Source organism: Chiloscyllium plagiosum, chromosome 3 (assembly GCF_004010195.1).
Source record: "Chiloscyllium plagiosum isolate BGI_BamShark_2017 chromosome 3, ASM401019v2, whole genome shotgun sequence".
Classification (NCBI taxonomy): Eukaryota; Metazoa; Chordata; class Chondrichthyes; order Orectolobiformes; family Hemiscylliidae; genus Chiloscyllium; species Chiloscyllium plagiosum.
In genome coordinates, this window is record NC_057712.1 from 136071530 (window position 1) to 136088874 (window position 17345).

A 17345-nucleotide genomic window follows, 5' to 3' on the forward strand; every position below is an offset into this window, starting at 1 on the left:
CTTGAATATCTACTGATATTGCACCAACTCAACTCAAAAATCAAAGATGGAACTGTGTGATGGTCACTTCTTGGTTACTTTTGTGAGAAAAGTTGGCACCACATGCCTTTGGGTTTAAAAGTTGCTTTGCAACATTCTTTTGGATTTTTCAAGAGCAATGCATCACAGAATGAGAAAGGTAGTTGAAACTAAACCTGCAGTAAACCTGCAAGCAAAGAAAGGTCTGCTCTTTTTCACCCTCTGAAAGGAAAAACAGGTGAAGACTACTAAGAGAAGAAATTCTAACTCAAGCAAAGTCCTAGGTCCAACTGACTAGCTACTGACTTGAGTGGAGTGAACTGAATTGAATTTCTATTGCTCTGTGGTGAACTCTGAGAAAGTCACCTGATGCAACCCTTTTATTTTGGACTCTTAATCCACAGATATTGTTCTTTTTCGCTTGTGTTGTCCACCCATGATACTTCTATAGAGCTGCCTGGCTTGTCTGTCCTGTCTGTGAATAAATGTGTGATGTTTGGATTTAAAGGGGATATAGTTTGAAATTGCATTGTAGGAGTCAATAATTTTTTGCATGGTTAAAGGATGTTTGTTGATGACAATTGATATTCTTTTTGTGAAATGAAACCTGGTAAGAAAGTGAAGAAGCACAAGTAGCCATTTGGCTCGTTTAGATTGCTCTGCCATATAGTGAGATCATAACTAATCTGATAATCCTCAACTCTACTTTCAATCAGAACCTCGACCTGAACTGCAAATCTTCTCAAAACCTGCTAACTTGCTGATAGTGCTGGACAGGTTTGTCCCACTGACAGGATCATTCAGGGATGTAGAGAGGTAAAACGTAGCCAGGAAGAAACTGAAGAATGGACTTAGAAGAGCTAGAAGGGGGCATCAAAAAGCTTTAGAGGGTAGGATTAACAAAAAATCTAAGGCATTCTACACTTGTGAGGAGCAAGAGGATGGCCAGAGTGAGGGTAGGACTGATTAGAGATAGTGCAGGAAACCTGTGCCTGGATTCAGAGGATATGGGGAGGTCCTTAATGAATACTTTTCTTCAGTATTCACTGGTGAGAGAGACCTTGTCATTTGTGAGGACAGCGAAAACAGGCTGATATATTTGAACAGGTTGCTGTTAGGAAGGAAGATGTGTTGAAAATTTGGAAAAACGTAAGGATCGATAAGTCTCCTGGGTCAGACGGGATATACCCAAGATTACTACAGGAAGTGAGGGAAGAGATTGCTGTGCCTTTGGTGATGATCTTTGCATCCTCACTGTCCACTGGAGTAGTGCCAGATGATTAGAGGGTGGCAAGTGTTATTTCCCTGATTAAGAAAGGGAACAGGGATAATCCTGGGAATTACAGACCAGTCAGTCTTACATGTGTGGTGGCTAAATTATTGGAGAGGATTCTGAGAGATGGGTGATATGATTACTTGGAAAACCATAATTTGATTAGAGATAGTCAGCACGGCTTTGAGAAGCCTCACAAACCTTATTGAATCCTTTGAGGATGTGACAAAACGCATTTATGAAGGTAGAGCTGTGGATGTGGTATACATGGATTTTAGCAAGGCGTTTTGATAAGGTTCCCCATGGTAGGCTCATTCAGAAAGTAAGGAGACATGGGATACAGGGAAATTTGACTTTGAATTGGCTTGCCCATAGAAGACAGAGGGTGGTGGTAGATGGAGAATATTTAGCCTGGAGCTTGGTGACCATTGGTGTTCTGCAGGGATCTGTTCTTGGACCTCTCTCTTTGCAATTTTTATAAATGACTTGGATGAAGTGGAAGGGTGGATTAGTAAGTTTTCTGATGACATGAAGGTTGGTGGTGTTGTGGATAGTGTGGAGGGCTGTTGTCAATGGGACATTGACAGAATGCAGAACTGGGCTGATAAGTGGCAGATGGAGTTCAACCTGGAAAAGTGTAATGTGATTCATTTTGGAAGGTTGAATTTGAGTTCGGAATACTGGGTTAAGGAAGGATTTTTGGCAGTGTGCAGGATCCCTCAAAGTTGCCACCCAAGTTGATAGGATTGTTAAAAAGGTGTAAGGTGTGTTAGCTTTCATTAGCAGAGGATTGAGTTTAAGAGCCGTGACGTTTTGTTGCAGCTCTATAGAGCCCTGGTTAGACCACACTTAGAATATTGTGTTCACTTCTGGTCACCTCATTATAGGAGGGATGTGGAAGCTTCAGAGAGGATGCAGAGGAGATTTACCAGGATGCTGCCTGGACTGGAGGGCATGTCTTATGAGGGAGTTAGGGCTTTTCTCATTGGAGCAAAAAGAATGCGATGGGACTTGATAGAGATTACAAGCTGATGAGAGGCATAGATAGACTTTTTCCCAGGACAGCAATGGCTATCACGAGGGGGCATAATTTTAGGGTACTTGGAAGAATGTTTAGGGAGGATGTCAGAGGTTGGTTCTTTACACAGAGTGGTGGGTGTGTGGAATGCACTGCCAGCCGTGGTAATAGAGTCAGACACTAGGGACATTTAAGTGATTCTTGGGTAGGTACATGAATGAGAGTAAATTGAAGGGTATGTAGGTTAGTTTGATCTTAGAGTAGGATAAAAGGTCAGCACATCAAGGGCTGAAGGGCTTGTACTGTGCTCTACTGTTCTATATATATATATATATATATTTATGAATAAAGTATATATTTGAAATGAAAAGGTCTTCATTATAGATGTTGAGTATATGATGTTTCCCTTGGCCTGGGGACTCTAGAACAAGAGGTCATAGTCTCAGGATACAATGTAGGTCATTTTGTTCTGAGATGAGAGTTTTTTTCACTCTGGATGATTAACATGTGGAATCCTCTACCACAGAAGGCTGTGGAAGTCAAATCACTGAATACAGATAGAAATGTAACAGATTTCTACAAAGGCGTCAAGGGGTGTGGGGACAGTGGAGTAAATATGGTATTGAGATAGAGGTTCAGCCACATTTGGGTTAAATGAAGTGGACTCAATAGGCCAAATGGCTTACTCCTATTTCTATTTTCTATGTTGCTGTCCTTCTTGGCGTCTTCCAGAGGTCCCCAGCATCACAGACAAGATGATGTGGGAGCAGATGTCCACCATTCAGCCCACTGAATCTATTCTGTTACTCAAGAAAATCATGGTTGATTTGATAATCCTCAACTCCACTTTCCTACTTTTTTCTCATAATCTTTGATTAAAACTGTCTCAGCCTTACATATACATAACAACACAGCTTTGACAGACCTCTGTGGTAAAGAATTCTACAAATTCAAAACTGAGGGAAAAAAAATCCTCATCTGTGTCTTAAATGTGTGACCCTGTATTCTGAGATTATGTGCTCTGATGCTAGACTCTCCCAGAAGGAGAAACAATTTACCTGCATCTACCCAGGCAAGCCCCCTCCCCAAATTTTGTTTGTTTCAATAAGGTTGCCTCTCATTCTGCTCAATTCCAGTGAGTAGACACATGACCTACTCAACCTTTCAAGAGACGAGCCCTCCATCCTTTACATCAGCCGTGAACCTTCTCTGGTCAATCTCAATTCCAATATGTTTCTTTAGATAAGGGGACCAAAACTATTCACAGTATTCCATGTATGGTCTAACTAGTGATATCTATAGTTTCAGCAAGATCACCCTATTTATATACTCTATTCCCTTTTGAAATATAAGGCAACGTTCCATTTGCCTTCCCAATAACCTGCTGAGTCAGTATGCTAGCCGTTTGTGAATAATCCATTCCCAAATCTTCTGTGCTGTTTTCTGCAGTTTTTATCCATTTAAATAATATCCAGTTCCTCTGTTCTTCCTGTCAAAGTGCACAGATGCCAGTCTTCAACAAAATTGATTCCCTCCACATTATATCAACAATGACAGAGACAATCAATACTGCAAAGGTTACAAACACCGAGAACATTTCTGCCAATATTACTAAAAACTTTCTTTTAGAATCCCTACAGTGTAGAAGCAGGCCATTCAGCTGGAGTTGAGAGTGCGTTGCTGGGAAAGCACAGATCAGGCAGCATCCGAGGAGCAGGAGTATTGATGTTTCTGGTATAAGCCCTTCATCAGAAATCTTTGGTCTGAGTCCACATTGACCCTCCAAAGAGCATCCCACCCAGATTCATCCCTGTAACCCTAGCTAATTGACCTGGCCTTAACATCCCTCAATACTATGGACAGTTTACCATGTCAATCTATCTATTCTGTAAATCTTTGGACTGAGGGAGGAAACCCACGCAGCCACAGGGAGAACATGCAAACTTCACATAGAACCTGTGTTCCTAGCACTGTGAGGCAGCAAGGCTAATCATTGGTGCTCCAGAATTAGCTGAGAAAATTGCCTAGACACGTTCTCTGCACAAAAAAAGTAGAACAAGTCCAATGTTGACCACTACCATCCTATCTGTCTAACAAGTGGCACTTGCAAAGGAAGAATATATTCATTGATGTTTGGGTTTCATCAGGCCCATTCAGCTCCTGACCTAGTTACTGCCTTGGTTTAAACATGGACAGAACAGCTGAACTACAGAGCTGAGTGTCACTGCCCTTGACATAAAGGAGCTCTGGCAAAAATTGGAATAAAAGGGAACTGGGGGAAATCTCTCCATAGCTAGCACAAAGGAGGATGGTTGTGGATGAAGGTCTAGAAACTGAACTCGACCAGTCATAAAAACATGGCTACAATAACTTGACACGTGAAATATGTGGGGAAATTTGAGGTAATGTATTTTGGCAGGAAGAGAAGCTGAAAACTTCAAATGGGGGAAAAACTGCAAGTTATAGAATATAGAGAATGGGATTCCTTGTCCATCAATCACAAAAAGCTGGCATCGAAGTACAGCAAAATAATAGGGAAGACCAATGGAATGTTAGCCTTTGTTTCCAAGGGAATGGAATAAAGAATTAGTAAGGTTTTGCTAAAACTGTCTGACACTAGTCAGACCACAGCTGGAATAGTGAATAGTTTTGATCTTATCTATGGAATATACTGGTACTCGACACAGTCCAGAGAAGGTTCCCTAGGCTGATACCAAATGTGGACAGACTGTCCTCTGAGGAGAGGGTTGAGTATATTAGGCCTGGACTTGTTTGAATATAGAAGAACAAGAGGGAATCTTACTAAAACATACAAGATGCATAGGGAATTGGCAAGGTAGTTGTGGAAAAGCTGGTTATCCTCTGGAGAGTCTTGGGTGGCACAATGGTTAGCATTGCTGCCTCAGTGCCAAGGACCCAGGTTGAAGCCCAGCCTTGGGTGACTGTGTGGAGTTTGCACATTCTCCCCTTGTCTGCATGGATTTCTATGGGTGCTTTGGTTTCCTCCCACAGTTTGAAGATTTGCAAGTGAGATGAATTGGCCATACTAAATTGTCCTTAGTGTCCTGAAATGTGTAGGCCATGTGGATTAGCCGTGGCAAATGTGGGGATAGAGTAGATGCCTGGTGCTGGGCGGGATGGTCTTCAGAGAATCGATGTGGACCGAATGGTTTCTTTCTACGCCACAGGGATTCTGTGGTTCAAAGGCTGTAATCTCAGAATAAGGGGTCACACTTAAAACAGAGGAATTTCTTCTCTAAGGGTTTTGAATCCGTGCAAGTCTTTATTGCAGAAGTCTGTTGAGGCACATTCAAGGCAGAGAAAGACAGATTTTTAATCATTAAGGGAATAAAAGGGAAAAGGTAGGAAGGTGGATTTGAGAATTATATCATCTATTGTCTCATTGAATGGCCAAGCAGATTTGATGGGCTGAATAGCCTACTTCTCTCTTTTGTCTTATAAGCAGATCAAAAGCTGGAAATTGTGCTAACTCACCTCCTGTCTACCATCTACAAGGCACAAATCAGGAATGTGATGGAATACTTTGTCCTTGCATAGATGAGTGCAATTCCACCAACATTTCAGTTTGACACCATTCAACAAAAAGCAATCCACCTGATTAACACCCGATTCACTACTGACACAAATGCAGCTACTATCTATAAAATGCACTGTAGTAAACACACCAAAGCATCTTCCAAAAATATCCTATAACCTCAACCACATGGGACAGGACAGCAGATGCAAGGGATTACAATAACCTATAAATTCCCCATCAAACCACACACCATCCTGACTTTGTACTGTATCGCTGTTCCTTCATTGCCCCTCGGTGATTCTTTCCTAACCGAACTGTGTGTGTTCCTACACCTCAACCTACACACTCTGCAGTGGTTCAGAATGAGTCACCTCCAACATATCCATATCCCATTAATATAAGGAAGAAAATCATCACTACCTACCAGAACCTGAGAAAAGATTTCTCTGACACTTTTTCCAATCTCCCTCACCCTGCACCATGACCCCATCACTGAGCTTCATGCCTGTTTCCCATCTTTCGTAACTCAACCTCAAACAGCGTGTTTTCACCTCCACAACAGGATTATCCTGGTAGATTCATCATCTCAGACATTTCCTGTCTCACTGAACTTATTTCTTCCTACTTTATTGTATTTTTTTCTCTCCTTGTCCTATCTCTCCCCATCTGTACCCAAACTTCTTTCTGCCACTTTTAGTTTCCTGGCCCTAATAATCTCCCTTAAACTCTGAACATTCAGTTTCTCTTCACTTACAGCATCCATCAAAACCAAGTGCTTTCTGCTTCTTGCTGAAAGAGAGATTCAATCAATCCTCAATGAACACTTTCTCAGGAACATTCCTTCTTTCATTCAACTCACCACTTTCTCCAAATAGTATTGCTATGGGTAACCATGTGTGTTCTGTCTATGCCTGGCTCTTTGTAGGATTTGTGACAAATTCCTACTCCCTGTACTAATCGATATCCCTCTATTTTTCTCCAGCACACTGATGACTGTAATATTACCATTTCCTGCCCTTGCCCTGAACTGTAAAACATCAACTTGGACTTCCAATTTGCTCCCCTCACCTTTAGATGGCCTATCGCCAGCAGCTCCCTTCCCTTTCTTGATTGTCTCCATATCTGGCATTTAACTATCAAAAACTAATCTTTAAGAACCCACTGACTCTCATTACGTACCACAACTATACCTGTTTACATCCTGCAAGGAATCCATTGTGTTTGTCCAGTTACTCCATCAGATCTGTTCTGATGATGCTACCATCCATGCCAGCATTCCTGACGTTTTCCTTTTGACTCAACCAAATGAAGTTTGAGTGTGGTTGATAGGGTCTCTGACAATCACTGATCCAATTTCTGTACTTCTGTTTTTACCCCTTCTCAGACCAAAATAATATTTCCCTTGCCCTCACCTTCCACATCACCAGCCTCCATATTCAAAGGATCATTCTCTGCCCTTCCATCACCCCCAGCATGATAACACCATGAAATCATATGGTCCCCTCCTCATGCTGATATTTATGACCTCAGCCTATTTCAGTGTTCCAATGAAACTGCAATACAAGAATGATGAACAGTACATCATCTTTCAATTAGGCATTTGATTGCCTTGCGTAGTCAAGACTGAGTTTACCAATGATGCTGAATGATCTACTTGTAATTTTGTTAGTCTTTGCATCTATTGGCCTTAATCTTGTTTTTCTTGCTTTTTTATTCACACTTCCTTGGGATTTCTGATTTTTCTACTTCACCGATTACTCCTTCGGCTCTGCATCACTAGTTCTTTTATCATTCAATAGCTCCTGTGTTCTGCCCTACCACACATGGTGGCACAGTAGTTAGCACTGCTGCTTCACAGCACCAGAGGCCCGGGTTCAATTCCCACCTCAGGCAACTGTCTGTGTGGAGTTTGCACGTTCTCCCTGTGTCTGCGTGGGTTTCCTCTGGGTGCTCTGGTTTCCTCCCACAGTCAAAAAATGTGCAGGTTAGATGAATTGACCATGCTAAATTGCCTGTAGTGTTAGGTGAAGGAGTAAATGTAGAGGAATGGGTCTGGGTGGGTTGCTCTTCGGAGAGTTGGTGTGGACCTGTTGGGCCGAAGGGCCTGTTTCCACACTGTAAGTAATCTAAAAAAATAACTTTCTCCTTTTCCACCTATAACATTTCAACTTTTACTAGTTCTGATGAAAGGTCCTGGTCTGAAGCATTAATTCTTGTTTTTCCCTCCACAGGTACTGAATGATTTGCTTTCAACTCCATCCACATTTTTAAAACCTTCAATGGCCTCAGTCCTATCTCTGCAATCATCTGCAATAACTATGTTTCCCAAATTCTGGCAATGCTTGAAATGCTGGAAGTTCCTCCAACTCCATTTCTCTTGCCCCCTTTAAGATGTTCCATATAGCCTAACAAGTTTTTGTCACATGTCCTCATATCTCATGTGGCTCCTGTGGTATGCCTTCAATGTTCTGTACAAGCAGAAGTCTGAAAGAACACAAGGAGCCAGGTAGCATCAAGAGGTTGAGAAGTTGATGTTTTGGGTATAACCCTAACTTCAATGTTCCATAAAGGCTCTATACAAATAAGAGTTATTGAATAATGACAACTACAAAAATGACATAATGAATGTATGAGGACATTAAGTAGAACAGGCCAATATTCTCTAGGTGAATGACAAGTCATCTCATTAAACGTTTGACATAGCAAATACTAAAAGAAACCCATCTCTGCTGGCTGGAGTTGAGAACCAGAACAAGTCTCAGGTTAGAGGTGATGGGTGTTTGGTACTGAGAGGATCAAGCTTATCAATGTTTGAACTCTCTCCATCAGAAGACTATGGATGCTCAGTTCATGAACTCCCTGCCATCCCCACACCTGAAAAAACTGACTACTCAGAGTAAAATGGGATATGAGCTTGACAGGGAAATTAAGTTGATTTGGATGTTCAGGTGAGCTATTTCTTATGTTCAGTTGAGATCCTGTGTATAAATCTGATGTCTCTCAAGTCAGCGCATCTTCCAAAGAAACCTGAAGAACCAGCACCACAGTGGTCTGACAGTAGTGTTACCATGGTTCCATACCAGAGCGCATCCCCTGATGAATGAAGCAGTGAGCTGGTTACAAATGTAAAAGAACAGGTAAGGGCTAAGCCTTTACAACAGCAGGAATGGAAAGTTTCTTTTTAAATAAACCTTGTTTAACAAACTGCTCCTCCCTCCCCCCAATCAAAGAATGATTGTTAAAACAGTCAGTACAGTCTCAACTTAAGAAACAGCCCTTACTGGACATCCAGGATATATTTAATCAGCGTTGGAAACATTTCAAATAACAGAAATGTATATTTTCTTATTTTGTAAAGCAAGACATGTTTAACCCGTGGAGTATTCAATGTCCTTTTATACAACTTAAAGAACACCTTAAAGGTGCTGACATCATTCCATTATTTAACTTTTGGTGCATTTGGCCATTCATTCTTGTTGAACTTAAAAATAAGAACTCACAATAAACATTTATTTTATTTTTCTGTTCTCCTGTAAAGTAATTTCCATGCTGGGGTACATGCCCACAGACACTGAAAGGTCATTCTTTTTCTGCAGAATGATCAACTGGTTGGTACCACAGCCAAGCACGACATTGTCTGCCAGTAGATATTCTTCCCCAGAGATTGCTAGAATTAACTGACCAATATTTTCTTTCCCAGCCAAAGGAACTGAGGCCAACTATAGTTGCCCTAAGCCCAACCCAAATTGACTTACTCAAATTTGTCAAACCAGTTAGTATCCTTCAACAGGTTATAATTCCAGCTCAACAGTCTGTCGGTGAGTTTGCACATGGTTTGGGGGTTATGTGTCTGTAAACCAGGTCCTGTAACAACACAATAGGCAGGAATACAATTGCTCCTTAGAATCCTCAATATGGCGTGAAGAATCTTTAGAGACCTCTCAGAACCAGAGTCCAGCCCTGCACTGACTGCCGCATTAAGGCTTGATTCTTCTTTCAGTTTTTGGCTCACAGCAGTGTTGTATTCACCTCCCAGTAAGCAGATTCCCGTTGGTGCACAGGAGGTTGTTAAGGGTCCCAGTGTATCAAAAGAATTCTGCAAAGTCTGATGGCTACCATGCAAGAGTCAGACTAAGGACACCTCAAATTCCAAGCTTGTGATGGGGCAACCGGTGAAAAACAGATCAAAGGCACACACACACACACACAAAGCAGGGAGGGAAATGGAACAGGCTCAAATTCAAGTAGGCATTAATCCTACCCCCCCACTTTTTCATAAACACTGAGGGAAAGGAGCTCAGACACGGCAAAGAGGACTGGAGATAGATCTTGGGAGAAGACTGCCAGGAGAAAATCAGTATTGCAATCATTGAAGCTGAAAGCTCCATTAGTGTAGAAGTGACAAGGAAGAGAAAAGCAGCTGCCTGTGACAGGAACACCAGATCAAAAGGAACGATCGAGGATTGGTTTCAAAATGCTGACAACTTTCTGAAGAACCTTACAGTGTCCTAAAACCTAGGCATCAATACCATCTCCTTTAAGAGGCCACACAATGTTTGTGTTACAACTGTAGTGTGGAGCCAGAGGGTTTTTTTTTGGGTGGGGGAGCAGAAAGAAGTATGAAATCCTAGCAGTCTAGTACTTGGCATTGTCATCAATCCCTTCCTGGAGAGGGCTGTGGTGGATAATGGAAGTGGCAGGATATGACTGAATAGAGGCTAAAATTTGTAATTGGTAAAGCTGCCGCGAGATGAACAGTAGCATTACTTTGAGTGACAGCTCCTCAGGAGCAGCATGAGCAGAATCACTTTGAGTGACACTGCCTCGGGCTGGGGCTGACTAATGACATTGGTACCCCCTGGATGCGCTATTTTCAGTGAGGAGATAAATTTAGTTTTTTAGATAGTGTGTTATTCCTAATCATGCACTTCACATTGTTCATGAGATACAAACAAGAGCTGGCTATGCACAGCAGTGAGGTAAAAGACCCTGACACTTACTAGGTTACTTGTTTACTTTTACAATGCCATGCTAATTTATTCTGAGTAAAAGTCCTATCAGAATCAATAAACGAATCAGCATTTGATCTACCCTTCCTTACCAATACTGGGATCAGGCCCTACCTCCCAGGTTATACTGGCACAGTACTTAGGAGAAAATTGTACTGCTAGTATTACTGAGTGAACAGTTAGGATGACAGATTGCTGTACTCCCTGGTGTTGCCGATGTGTTGGGAGACCCCAAACCCACCGATCAAATGAATAGGCCATCTATCCAGCATCATGGGAGCAGTTAGATGTGGGTAATTCACAATGTCCTCACTCGATTATGCCTCTGCTACAACAGCAGCTTGTCTGATATAAGTTTGTTTTGGGGATAAAGTTCTCTCCTTATTCCAATCTTCCTTCAGTATTCAAAAGAACAAAGCCACAGGAATTCTGGGCCCTAAGCTTTAATGACCCAAGCTCTCTGCAAAAACGTACAGAATCCAACCTGTTGTTACCCTTCAACCTGACCTATTTTGAACAGTGTGGGGATAGAGAGTAAATCATAACTCTGAAACCCACACTCATAGGATAATTAGAAGAAAACATATGCTGGGTCATAGTGCCCACATTCAACAAACTGTCACAGGTAGGCTGCCCTCTTATCCTGAATGCTTTAACTCTGGTGAGGATAGTCTTCAAGATGGCAGCAGGCCATTTGGCCATTGGGACATCAGAAGTGAGCCAGATCCACTCCAAACTTAGTGCATAAACAAATATTTCTGGGGGAGCTGATCAACTGACCAGCAGAAGGAACTACCTTACACCCTGGGAAGGGAGATGCTGACACTCAGGCCTACAGTTTTGTTGCCCTACCCAAGACCAGCAAACTGAACACATACAATTCTTCAATAAGAATAGTCTGTATTGTTTGAGCTGGATTACCACTTGTTCCACCTCTTTGTCAGATGGCCCACCCGGGGAGTTTAATTGATTCAGTCATCCAGTACTGGGGAAAAGAGCAGAGATTAATTCAGCTCTGCTCTGGTCAGCTCCCAACGTAGTGCTTTCCATCGCCTCCCTCCCCAGGGCTACTAACTCTGCCCAATCTTATGACTGGAGCCTGTTGCCATCCCAATACCTTGTCTGTTCTCCTAACCTGTGTCATCCTGCACCGTATATACAGTGTAACTTGGCGCAGAAGCACACAAATACCTATTACCATTATGAGTGACACAAGAACAATAAGATCTCCCTCTTGCAACCTCCAGCTCATTTCCTGCTCCGAAGGCGCTTGGCACGGGTGGGTAAGTCTGAGGCAGTGCCCTCTGGTGATGCCTTCTTGCGTTTGCTTTGCCCGGTAGTGGCTTGATCAGCAGCAGCCCGGCTCTCAATGACTCGTTCCAGAAGCTCCTGCAGGTCTTTGATCTTCTGCTCGTTCTGTTGGTGTTTAAGGGCATGCTCAGCCAGCTTTCGGTCCAGTTCAGCCAGCCGGGCATTCTGCTCACTGATGATCTGGTTCTGCTCTAGGATTTTCTGATCCTGGTCCTGGAGTTGTTTGAGCTGCTCCTGGAATTTGACCCGGAACTCTGAGACCTCACGCCTGGTAGCCGTCACGTTCAGTCCCTGTGCTTTCATCTGCTGCTGGAGTTTGCAGAGCTCTTGCCGGGCAGGATTCTGTTTAGAGAAGAGCTGCACTGCTGTTAGTGTGGTGGATGGCCCAGGCACTGCATACGAAAAAAAAGCAACAAAACACTGTTTAAAAACTCAATCCATACCTTAGGTTGCTTTGTTTCTTTCACTCTACCTCCAAAAGGCGCAATTCCATGATCAATCCTCTGGAACCCCAGCTAGGTGCATGTGTTGAACATGTTTCATTTCAAAGGCACAGGTAAAACAGTATCGATGGCCCACCCGGGGAGTTTGTTGTTAATGGGGTAGTAATCCTGAGCACTGGGCTAATGCTCTGCAGATTGTATTTCAATTGCACTGCAACAGTCCAAATCCAAATAATAAAACTGAAATGAAAAACGAATCAATTACTGTCTAGGTTGAATTTGCATGTTCTCCTGTGTCTGCATGGATTTCTACCAGGTGCTCTGGTTTCCTTCCACAGTCCAAAGATGTGCAGGTTAGTTGGACTGGCCATGCTAATTTGCCCCACAATGTCCAGTGATATGCAGGCGAGGTGGATTAGCCATGGGAAATGCCAGGTTATAGGGATAGGGTAGAGGCGGGTCTAGGTGGGATGCTCTTCGGAGGGTCAATGCAGATTTGATGGGCCAATGGCCTCTTTCTGCACTACATAATTCTATAACTATAACAAAGATTAAGAGACTACTGGATTGTCAAAAAGACCCAACTAGTATACTGATGTTCATTTGGAACGGAAATCAGCCATTTCATTATCTGGCCTAGATATGTGAATCCAGGGGTACAGTAATTTGGTTGACTATCGACAGTTTCTGAAGTGTCTCAGTTGTACGAGATGGTACAATATCACTAAGGACTGCCCTGGTTCAAGGTAGCTCATTGTTATCTTTTCAACAGTAATTAGGGATGGGCAACACATGCTGGTCTTTCCAGTGATGCAAACAGGAATTAAATAAAAGGAACAAAGAGGTTCTGTCTGGAGGAGATTATGGGACGATTGTGGGTACTTTGCATTTATGTTGCATATATCTGTCAGTGGATAAGCGTAGGCCGATCTCCATTCAACCCATGTCAGTAGCAACAGGTGTAGAGTGTGTGTGTGTACAGGTTGCTATATTTTTGCACATTCATACATACATGCATGTGTGTCTGTGCATTTTTCATTCTTTCATGAATGTGAGCATTGCTGGCTAGGTCAGTATTTTATTGCAAATTAAGGAAGTAACGGTGAGCTGCCTTCTTTAACTACTGCAGTGCTTGGATGATAGATGCAACCACAGTACTGGAAGGAGTTCCAGGTTTTGATCTAGCAATGCCAATAGGTTTGAAATCTGGATGGTATGTGCCTTGGAGGAGAACTTGCAGTTGGTAGTGTTCACATGCATCTGTTGACCTTCTCTTTCTAAGCAGTAGAGATATGGGTTTGGAAGCTGCTGTCTGAAGAACCTGTCTGCGGATTTACTGCAGTCATTTTGAAGACACTGCTGCCATTGTGCTGATGATAAAGAGAATGAATATGGAAGCTGGTGGAAGGGTATGATCAAAAGGCTGCTTTGTCATGGATGGTATTGAGCTTGAGTGTTGTTAGACCTTCACTCATTCAACATAAGGGGACATTAGTCCATCAGAGTCCTAACTTCTGCCTTACAGATGGGAGATAGGCTTTGCAGCTATGAGTCAAGTCAGTCACTTCTTGTAGCCACAATATTTATGAACTGCTGGTTCAGTTCAGTTCAGTTCAGTTTCTGGTTAACTGCAACCCCCTAGCATGTTCCTAAATAAGGAACTCAGCAACAGTAAATTATTCAATGTACTGAGATGATGATTGGATTCTGTTTTGCTGGCGGTGTTCACAGCTTCAGTATCTGAGTTGTCACAATATGAACCTTTCCTCCATCGTAAGGTCAGAAGTGCTTACAACAATGAATTTTGGGCACAACATGAATTTGAACTCTTCTTCCGTCACCTTCACCCTCACCCTCATGTCCATTTCTTGGGCAGGAGTCCTCTCTCCATCTGTAAGACCCTTTCACCTGCCTCCTACACTCTTCCTCCACTTGGTCGCTCCCTTTGGCCTTTTATCTGCACTCAACGATTCATTGAGAACTGTCAACATTACATTGATTATCTTAATTTCTCTGCTCCCGTTGCTCAATTGAACCCATCTCCCTCTGAATTGACTACACTCTGTGCTCTCAGATACAATCCTGACTTTTTAATCAAGCCTGACAATAAGAGTGGTGCTTTTGTCTGGTGTACTGATCTCTACATTACAGAGACTGAGCATCAGCCCTGTGAACCACAACCCCAACATCGAACATCAGGCCACTGTGTCTACGACTGTCACCAGCCTCATCTCATCTCTTCCCCAGCACAGCCTCCCAGTTCATAGTTCCCCAACTCCATTCAGGCAGTTTCTACTTCTTCCCACGATCCACAAACAGGACAGCCCAGGCAGATCCATTGTTTCTGCCTGCTCCTATTCACTGGAACTCAGCTCATCTTACCTTGACTCGATTTTTTCTCCCCTTGTCCAGCCCATTCCCATTTACATCTGTGATTACTCTGATGCTTTACATCAATTTCAGAATTTCTAGCTTGCGGGCTGATCCCACCTCCTCTTTACTATGAAGATGCAATCCCTTCACATGTCCAGCACCAATCAGAATAGTCTGCTTCTTCCTTGAACAAAGACCTGAACCGACCCCATCCACCACCACCACCCTCCTCTGCCTGGCTGAGCTCATTCTCACTTTGAGAAACTTCTTTAACTCCTCTCATTCTCTTTATATCAAAGGTGTAGCGTTAGGGCTGCACGGACTTTCATTATGCCTGACTCTTTGAGGGGTTCACAGAAGATTCTTTGTTCCAGTCCTATTTGAGTCCCTTCCCACAACCCTTTCTTCAGGTCATAGGATCCCTACAGTGCAAACAACCCACTGAGTCTGTACCAACCTTCCCATGCTCTTGGTTGCAGGCAACTGTGGATTCAGCAGTGTCAGTGAAGTGGGCCCAACAGCAATGGTGCCTAAAGAAGGCCAACTCCTATGTTGGTGGGTTGGAGGGAGGTGGCAATGGGGTGTTGGTGTCTCCCTGGTTGGAAAGACTGATACTCTGAGCTTTCTTCTACTTTGTTTTTCTAATTTATTCCTCTGACTTATAATGCTGGACAATTTATTTATTTTCTAATTTCTTTTGTTTCCTAAGAATTTGATCTTAAGTATCTGTAACTAGGTACCTTTGTACCTAAATGGCAGTGTAAGGCGGCAAATGTAAACTTTTCAGTGTATTCATTTGAGTACGTGAGAATAACCTGAATTCAATTCAACACAAACTCACCCCCCCCAACAACCTAGCCTCATAACACTGCATTTCCAATGGCTAATCCACCTAACCTATATATCTTTGGACTGAGGGAGGAAAGTGAAGCATCCAGAGGAAAACCATGCAGCATCTGCATCCAAAGGAATATTAGCTGCCATTTCTGTCACCCCCTGACAACATTCCCCTCCCTCCCTTGTCAACCACCTGCAGAAACTGCTCCCACCAGGACACACTGTCACACTGAACTTCTAATACCTCCCCATCGCGCATGATACCTTCCCAAGCAATCAAGGCCCCAGTCACATTTCTAGTTGGAGTATCGATTTACCTGTACTTAACTCAATCTATTCTACTATACTCAGTGCTCACAATGTGGTCTCCTCTACAATAGGGAGTTGAAATGCAGACTCGGTGACCGCTTTGCAGAAAATCTGTATTCAGTCTGTAAAAATGACACTAAGCCTCTATTTGCTCGTCACTCAAAACACCACCGTGTTCCCTGGCCAACATTTCTGACTCAGGCTGCTGCAGTGCTCCAGCAAGCTGAAAGAGCAACATCTCACTTTCTGCTTTTGCATCCTGCAGCCTTCAGAACTCAATCATGAGTTCAATAATTTTAAGGCCTGAACACCTTCTTCCATGTCCTTTACTTACACCACAAGCCCTGTCATTACATGGGCTGTTTTCATCACAGCCAATCCATTTTGATCTACTAATGGCCCTTATTATTTTCTTCCCCTCTGACTTACCATTTTCCACCCTTGTCTGTCAAACTGCTGTTCTTGCGCTCTTTCCCTCTCTCTAGACTCCAAGTGCATCTGTCACTTACGCCTTTACCCGACCTATTTTCAGCATATACCACCTTGCGCCCACACCTCCTCCCTCACCTCTATCCAAGGCCCCAAAGGAGCTTTCCACATCCATCAAAGTTTTACCTGCACATCCACTAATATCATCTATTGTATCCGTTGCTCCCGATGCGGTCTCCTCTACATTGGGGAGACTGGGCGCCTCCTAGCAGAGCGCTTTAGGGAACATCTCCGAGACACCCGCACCAATCAACCAAATCGCCCAGTGGCTCAACATTTCAACTCCCCCTCCCACTCTGCCGAGGATATGGAGGTGCTGGGCCTCCTCCACCGCCGCTCCCTCACCACCAGACGCCTGGAGGAAGAACGCCTCATCTTCCGCCTCGGAACACTTCAACCACAGGGCATCAATGTGGATTTCAACAGCTTCCTCATTTCCCCTTCCCCCACCTCATCCTAGCTTCTAACCTCCAGCAACTCGATCCCCTGACCTGTCCGGACTTGTCCGACCTGCCCAGCTCCTTTTCCACCTATCCACTCCACCCTCTCCTCCCTGACCTATCACCTTCATCTCCTTCCCCACTGACCTATTGTACTCTATGCCACTCTCTCCCCACCCCCACCCTCCTCTAGCTTATCTCTCCACGCTTCAGGCTCTCTGCCTTTATTCCTGATGAAGGGAAGAAAGTGAGGTCTGCAGATGTTGGAGATCAAAGTTGAAACTTTA

General features: G+C 43.4%; 1 protein-coding gene across 1 annotated transcript in view; it reads right to left on the reverse strand.

The window, feature by feature from the left end:
- Window positions 1-9225: 9225 nt before the first annotated feature.
- Window positions 9226-17345, reverse strand: part of fbxo28 (F-box protein 28) — a 39051-nt gene continuing 30931 nt past the window's right edge. The window contains exon 5 of the mRNA XM_043687397.1: window positions 9226-12559. Within this exon, the coding sequence (XP_043543332.1) occupies window positions 12105-12559 (455 nt within the window). The 3' untranslated portion in view covers window positions 9226-12104. The remainder of the gene's footprint in view (window positions 12560-17345) is intronic.